The sequence below is a fragment of the Pezoporus wallicus genome, unplaced genomic scaffold (assembly GCF_028554395.1).
Source record: "Pezoporus wallicus isolate ANWC-B61680 ecotype Strahan unplaced genomic scaffold, APGP_CSIRO_Pwel_v1 contig_5418, whole genome shotgun sequence".
In the NCBI taxonomy this organism is placed as follows: domain Eukaryota; kingdom Metazoa; phylum Chordata; class Aves; order Psittaciformes; family Psittacidae; genus Pezoporus; species Pezoporus wallicus.
In genome coordinates, this window is record NW_026640709.1 from 1,613,266 (window position 1) to 1,621,358 (window position 8,093).

The following is an 8,093-nucleotide window of genomic DNA, read 5'->3' on the forward strand; positions in this document are numbered from 1 at the left end:
TAAAGAGCAGCAAGAGGATTCCTAGCTTTGATTTTTATCCATTTTAGACTGGTTGATGTCTTAGTCATAACATTGCATTTAGTTGCAAGTTGGGTTCCCTCCTTGGAATTTTTATCAATTTGTGAAGCACTCAGAGATCCTTTAAACTGAAAGCTCCATATGTTGTTATAACTGAAACATAGGCTTATTGAGATTACTCCAGGCATTTCTTTCATTCCATTGTCAGAGAATAGGAATCCTTTTCAGGTGGTGACTCAATAAATTGTCCTGGTTTTGGGGGTTTCTTGGTTCATTTTAATGTGTTGTTTAATAAAGTGAAAAGAAACAGCTTTTCTAAGCTGTAATATAATAATTTATTGATAATTACATGTAGGCAGATATAATCTCTGTATCATTTATAAGACAAACCTTTTGTGATTCAGGGAATCACGCACAGATGCATATTTTTACTAATGTCATTCACACATCATCTGGTGGAATAGAGCAATCTTTCTTAGAGGGCCCCTCCTTCCTGACCAAAGGTGTGATTGTGATGTGATTCTGTGACATGAGCATTTCTTTTTGCAGGAATCATGGTTTTTGTCTGACCATTGCTCTTCATGGTGTTATTGTTCCAGGAGAGTCGAATCTATGCTGTGGCCAAGTCCGGCATGAGGTTATCTGAAGTGGCCACGGTGAATGATACTTCCACCTGCTGTAAGTTATAGACAAGATCCATCCTTAGAGGGAGTTTATAGTGACAGTATGGGACCTGAGCCTCTGGCTGTTCAGATTTCTTCATTTCCTTGCCTGTTTTCAAACTAAATTTGATTTTGTAGATAGCCACAATAAAGAAAGGAAGGGATGAGGATACATCTGATCTGTTTGAGCCCCTACGTTCAGTGACATCTTCAGGGTTATCTCCTTCATCATTTTTGCTGACACTGTTCTGCCTCTGCATGTCTGTGGCCTGCTTTTAGTCTTGCAATTCACCCTCACCTTCCCCATTACAGCTTTTACCTGTTTTCACATCGTGCACTCGGTTGCCATTGTACCATGGGGAGCACACGGTAGGCAAGATGTCTTACAGGCTAAATGAAGGGAGCATTGCAGCTGTCTCTGGGAGTTGCACATAATTAATAACACATCCCCTAGCCTTTCTGAGGCCAGACTGTCCAGGGTGACAGTTCTTTATTACTCAATGTTCCAAGAGGCTACATAAGTTTTTTCACACATGCATGTATCTCTCCATTAAAACTTTCTCCTTTTCACCAGTTTGTATTATTTGCTCTCTTGCTCTCTGAATTTTCCCAGTTTCCAGTTTCTCGTGTTCAGCTTCTGGGCCATTTACCTGTCTCATCTACAGAAATGTCACAGTGCCAGTCTACACTACGCTGAAAGGGGTAAGGAGTTACCTCACTTTTCCTGTTACGAAAAGCATGGTCAAGGGCTGCTAGTGATTTGAGAAAGAACGGGATGAAGCCGTGCAGTGAAGGAAAGGAAATTAGAGAATGTTAGGAAGTACTGGACACCAACAGAATGCAGAAGGAGTAGCAGATGATAAATGAATTCAGGAATACAGAACACTGCAGCAAGTTCTAGTCCAGGAAGCTGCTGTGTGCACTATGAGGCAGTAGAAGCTAGGATGATAGTGGGTGTAGTCTAAACAATAAATGAAATGAAAGAGGTCTCTTGAGACCTTATGGGGAAGCACAGGGCTTGTGGAAGAGCAGAAGGGTGTAACCTCAGAACACCTAAACAGATCAGACTAGAGAGTCCAGTTTGGAAGTTCTCAGACTAGAATGGGAGGAAATTAAGAGCCCTTGGACAGTAGTGGGCAAGGCAGTGTGAAAATGAGGGGTGTGTACTGATTGTTCTGTCTCCTTACTGAGCAAGTATTGTCCTGGGGAAACTCTTCCCTCGCACACTGACCATACAGGTCTGTTTTCCAGAAAGCTGTGCAGATCAGCAACGTGCCTTTCTTAGATGAGTCTTCAGGTTCTGATGATGACTGTGGTTCCCATGCCAGCTTCAGGACTTCTACTGCTGGGTCTGAGAACAGGAAAGCTAGCATGCCAGGCAGCCCTCGAGCAGTGAAGAGAGGTAAAGTCAGAGTATTGCTACTGAGAAGCATGAACTCTGTCCTCATGGTTAAGACAGGATGTTCTGAAGAGCATCATCAGTGGCAGGCAAATGCTTAGCCTTGGTGATGCTAATAAGAAGTTCTCCCAGAATGTGTGCAGGCATCAACAGCTACTCAGTAGAAACCTGTCCTCTTAGATGGGCTTTTACTGCTCGTAGTTTTTCATCCAGGCACTTGATAAACTCAGATTGTGGGAAGGATTGATCTCCCAAATTCATCACTTATCTAGTGAAGCCATCCATACTTTTACTGTGACTTGACCTTGTAAGCAAGCTAGTATTACCTTAAAGGAAATGTTTTTTGTCTCTGTCACTGACTGATAATTTCATGATCAGTAAGCAAATATGCCCTATCTTTGAGAGGCATCAGGTGATTTGGGTCCTGGCTAGGCCAGTTATTCCTGACTGCAGGGAAGGTTAAACTTGATCCGTGAATGGAATTTTCAATACAATTGGTAGTCAATAAAATAGAATTCCATTTCATCTAGTCTTAACTTCTGTTGTGATGCATTGGCTGTGATGTATCTCCACATTGCCATGTGGTGGAAGATTCACAGAAAACAAAGCCTCATTGCTGGTCATTGAGAATGAATGTACTTAGAATGAGAGGGGCTTGATGCTTTATAGTGGATGTTTCCAAGCTGAGAACAGCATGTCTGTGATTTGGATAACAAGTCTGTTGATTTATAGATACATGTGTATATATATATATATGTGTGTAATATATAGTCTCTGTTTATTCAGCAGAAATTTCTTACACTGTACACTGTCAGTATCCAAAACTCACTCCCATTACTTGTCTTCCTAAGGAAAAAAATGGTCTCAGAAGTTTGGTTACTGGGACTGGAATTTCCAAAGTCTCATCTGATTTGTTCTTCATGAACAAAAACACCTTAATTGTGATCTCAGTTTTCAGAGTGTGCAGTATTCAGTACATACTTCTGTCTAGCTAGTTCTCATTATTTCCTTAATTTTGAACAGGTGTATCTGTGTCCTCACTGAGCTCTGAAAGTGATTATGCCATTCCTCCTGATGCCTGCTCCTTGGATGGTGACTATTTAGAGCCAGAACATAAGCTACAGCGAACATCTTCCTATTCCACCGACGGTGGAATCTGCACTGTAAGTCTTGCTACCTCACAGCTGTGCAGGAATGCAAACAGAGCCTTGTTCTTGAAACAGAAAAAGTATAACTACAATATATCTCCTGCAAAGTGACGCTCTAACAGATTGGGCTGTTAGTCCAGCTGGTTTGTATCAAAACGCACTATCTGCTGCTTCAGAAGAAGGTGCAATTTCTGTTATGTAGTTAGATAAAAGTGTAAGCATCAAGGGCTGTATTCTTTCCTGATGACCTGTACTGGTTTCCTGTAGTATTCTACTTTAATGATTCATCTGAAATTCAGATGAAAGAGGAGAAAGGATAGAATATTTTGGTCTAAAAAAAACCCAAACAACCTCAAGCATGGGCAGCATTAAATTTTGTAGTCTTGATTTAAGTGATCAAGCAGACAAGGAACAAGAGTCTAATGACTTAGAGCCAGCCTTCATTTTTATTTAGAAAATCACTGTTATGGCAGGAAGACAAGTTTTCAGTACCTGAAACAATCAATGAAATGATCTTTAGATATCCTCTTTTCTGAATCACCACAATGGGGTATTTGCAGCTACATATATATTCTATGACTCTTTCATGTTTAGCAGAGAACATTGACCTTGGATGTCTGCTACTCCCATCAGGCAGAGTAAAGTAGAAAAGGATGCACGTGCAGCAAATATCTGAGCTTGATTTCAGCATTCTTTCATTTGTATTTTGAGTAATGCAAGATAACATCCTCCACCCTTTGCTGTTTGCCCTCCAGGAACCCATGGAGAAATCTGGTTACTTGCTGAAAATGGGCAGCCAGGTGAAGATGTGGAAGAGAAGATGGTTTGTTCTGAGAAACAGACAAATCATGTACTACAAGTCTCCGGTGAGTCACATTTACTCCTGTGTGGAGGCACAGGGAAGGCTGTCTGCAGAAACCGTTCCAGGCTGATACCACTGGCAGAGTAGACCCAGAATGCCCTGCCAGAGAGCTTTATGTCTGACCCACAGGTTCAGCTGTGGGTCTCTGCTTAGGCAAGGAAGCTCCTTGCAGTGACAGTTTCCAGGAGATGGAAGGCTGGTCAGGAGGACAGGAGCGTGATACCTACCAGTTAACTTTGTACAGATGATGACAAGCAGAAGGCATGCCATGGCCCAGCTTTGGTCATGTTTAAGATGAAAATAAAGGAAAAATACATTACAATGTGAGGAAGGTACAGATACATACTCAGTATAGGGGTCTTTGAGCAAAACTACAGCTTTCAGGGGGACGAAAGCTAGATTCTTTCAGTTTTACCCTCCTACACGGACATGTAAGTATTAGAAAACAAGGATAAAACTGAAAATAAGCTTTCACACAAAATTCTGTCTTACACTGATCAGTGAAACAATATTGAGAGAACATGTTTGTACATACAAACCTTTTCAAATAACTTTTATAACCACAACATTTCAAATGAAGTTACATTATTTTAAAAATCCTAACATTATGCATTCAAAATTTATATATTCAATAAAACACATTTCTTCTTGGCCTTCATTATTCTGCTGCACTTAGCTATATTACAGAGAATTATATTTAGGGATATTCACCTTCCATACTTTTTTCTCCTGGTCACAGCAATTTCCTCCAATACCTGCATAAATTACACAGAATTTCTGTGTATATACACATCTTTGCTTACAAGTCAGGAATATTGAGAAGATTTATTTTCAACTTCTTTATTTTTTTCAGCTGTCATATTCTGACAAGGCAAAAATACACCTTAGGGCACAATGCATCTTTATTTCTGATAGTAGGTTTATCCACCAGAATTCACAAGCAAATTATGCATACATGATATATACATACACATATATAAAAAATAATTTCATAAAGATGCAGAATTTAGATTGTTGGTTGCGAGGGACTAGTCCAACTGATGCATTGAAGAGGGACTGTCACCAGCTGTAGATCAAACTACCTGTGGCTTTGTCCAGCTGAATATTGAAAACTTCCACAGGTGGAAATTCAGCCACTGTCTTGGTACCTGTTTGGTGTTGTACTGCCTTCCCAGTGACAAAGGGTTGGTTGTTTTGTTGCTTTTCTTCCTGATGTCCAGTCTGGACCTCATAAGATAGTACTTGTCTTCATTACCTCATTATTTTATCTGCCGCTACTGAGAAGACTTTTCCTTCATCATTGCAATGGGATCATACTGTCTCATATTCAACTTGGCAAGCTGTCCTTTCCAGCTCAGTAATGCAGACTCCAACCTGCACATGCACATTATGCTGTATTTAAGTACTCTAAGACCTCTCTGATGTTTTTTGAAAAAGTTGTTTGCTTTTCTTTCCTCAGAGTGATGTTATCCGCAAACCACAAGGGCAGATGGAGCTGAATTCCTCATGCCAAATTGTCAGAGGTGAAGGGTCCCAAACGTTCCAGGTAAGCATTGCTTTTTCATCCTGCAGGTAACCACTCACTCAGTGGCTGGATGAGAGAGCATTTATTTCAGGCTGAATGGTACTGTATGTACCAATTGATACCAGTATTAACTGATACCAGCTTCTATCTGGCCCCTGTGTTTCTTGCACAAGCAAGGCATTTACTTTAATAAATAATGGGGAAAGAGCTAAACTGTAACCCAAATAGAGTTTTTTGAAATTGAAAGAATTTCTCCTTTGTTTTTGTTTTATTTTACATCATATCACTTTCCTTTTTTGCATTTAGGACTGAGAGCTTGCAATCTGCGGGGGAAAGTGATTCTTGTAACAAATAAAACCAGGTAGCACCTAGGATCTCCTCTTTCTGAATGATTCCTCTCACGAGATTGCTAGCCTGACTTTACATGTCTGGAGGATCTGAAGAAGCATCTGAAGTATTGAATTCCTATTAGAATTCAACTTCTGAAGTATTAGAAGTTAGCTCATTACTGGGTTCAGTTTTAAGTAGTTTTTGTAGAGGATTCCATTAATAAAGATAACGTTAAAGTTTCTCTCATTTTCTGACTGACAGGTTCATAGCCTGACCTGAGACCTACCTTCTGCTGTTATGGAACTGAAGTTGCTAAGGCTTAATACTATTAGATACATAGCATCTTTCCTCACAAGCCATTGAAGGCAGAATGCAATATAAAGTGAAGGCAGCAAAAAATAACTGTTTATGTAGTCACCTTTAAAATGAAAAATTAGCAGTACTGAGAAACAAGAAAGGATAAGAGAGGAGACAAAGCCACATTATCCAACAGAAACAGCAAGAGAGCTCATGAGAATTTTGTTCATCTGGGTTTCAGCTCTTTCACTTGGGCTTTGAGCGTTAGCAGTTTTTTTCTCATCCCACTTCCAAAATCCCTCCTGAACCACCAAAAAAAATATAATAAAAAATCTGTATGGAACAATGAAACAGCAGCTGAAGGAAAGCTATGTAGGTGTGCGTATTTGTACTGGCTCATTCCTTTTCCTTCCAGCTCATGACAGAAAAGAGAACCTACTTCCTGACAGCTGACTCTCCCAATATCCTAGAGGAATGGATTCATGTCCTACAGAGTATCCTCAGAGTGCAAGTGACAAGTCCTGTTGGTGTTCCTCATAGTGATGCTAAACCCACTGTGAAAGGTTGGCTCACCAAGGTAAAACACTGTTTATTCAGTTTAGTCCAGTATTGACAGTGTACCAGCTTCTTGGTTTGCACAGTAAATGTCGGTAAGAAATCAGTATTTTAATACTGGGGAGAAAAAGTGGGGAAAGCAAGAGAGTGGTAGTAGATTTCTGTATTTCAGAGGCAGGAACATTTATATAAATGATAAGGAATGGGACAAGCAAGGCTACTGAGAGATACTGACTTTGTCAAATAGTAAGTAATATCAAATATCTAGGTTATGTGTGCTTTTCTTCAACAGATCCTACAGCATGTCCCAGGAAAAAAGAAACAAACAAAAAAACCAACAAATCAGGAAATCCTGTGAAATGTCACATTTCACTGATCTGGACTTGGTGTTATAGGAGAGTTTCAAAGAAATAGGCTTGTATGGTTATAGGCTAGCATTTATTTCCATCATAACAGACTGCATGCACATTAGTACAAAGAAAGTACAATGGCTGAAAATTCTTATGGCCTATACCATTTTCATACATTAGTTTTGCATAACAAGTTACTGTGAATTTTTAAATGTAATTCTGGTCAGCATCTAAAGATGGCTAAAGACAGCCTGCATCTGAAGCTGATTCATCTGCAATAGGAAGCAGTTCTCTAGACTACATGTTGACAAGTCACTTCCTGCTGAGATGAAATGATTTGGTTTTATAATCTCAAAAAGGTCATTCTTAATATTGTATTTCAGGATACAGACATGACAGGTTGTGATCAATTGGTAAAATACTTCACAAAATCTTAGATCCATTTCCGTAAGCACTTACTTCCCATCAAATTATAATCTGCTTTTGGAAGTGGTGCCCTGTATATTTTGAGAGGAGCTCATATTAGCATAGAACAAATAATATATGCAAGGTTTTAAGGGAAAGTTGAATTAAAATTCAAATGCTAAAAAATCATTCCAGCAACACTGATGATGTTAAAAACTTGTATTTCTTTGTTCTCCTGACAGGTCAAGCATGGTCACTCTAAGCTGGTCTGGTGTGCACTGATTGGAAAAACTTTTTATTACTACCGAAATCATGAAGACAAGGTAATTCCTTTCCCCAAGGAAAGGACCCTGCCAAGTATAATGGGAAGAAAATAGTACCTTATGGGAAAGGCCACCTCTTTATTTGCATATTCTCATTCTGACCTCTAGATGGTCTCCCAAGAAAAATAATAGAAATAGTAACATAGCTTGTAAGTACTTTAGTTGATGAAAGAGATCCTATAGAAATGCAAGATTATATAATTACATTAGTTAAACACT

At 39.4% G+C, this 8,093-nt stretch overlaps 1 protein-coding gene across 5 annotated transcripts in view; it reads left to right on the forward strand.

Moving 5' to 3' along the window:
- PLEKHH1 (pleckstrin homology, MyTH4 and FERM domain containing H1) overlaps positions 1 to 8,093 on the forward strand; it is a 51,338-nt gene that overhangs the window by 24,822 nt on the left and 18,423 nt on the right. For all 5 annotated transcript variants that reach the window (XM_057420024.1, XM_057420022.1, XM_057420025.1 and 2 more), the window contains 8 exons: positions 618 to 696; positions 1,294 to 1,382; positions 1,932 to 2,082; positions 3,103 to 3,242; positions 3,983 to 4,093; positions 5,549 to 5,635; positions 6,657 to 6,818; positions 7,794 to 7,874. In XM_057420024.1, coding sequence (XP_057276007.1) covers positions 618 to 696; positions 1,294 to 1,382; positions 1,932 to 2,082; positions 3,103 to 3,242; positions 3,983 to 4,093; positions 5,549 to 5,635; positions 6,657 to 6,818; positions 7,794 to 7,874 — 900 coding nt within the window. The remainder of the gene's footprint in view (positions 1 to 617; positions 697 to 1,293; positions 1,383 to 1,931; positions 2,083 to 3,102; positions 3,243 to 3,982; positions 4,094 to 5,548; positions 5,636 to 6,656; positions 6,819 to 7,793; positions 7,875 to 8,093) is intronic.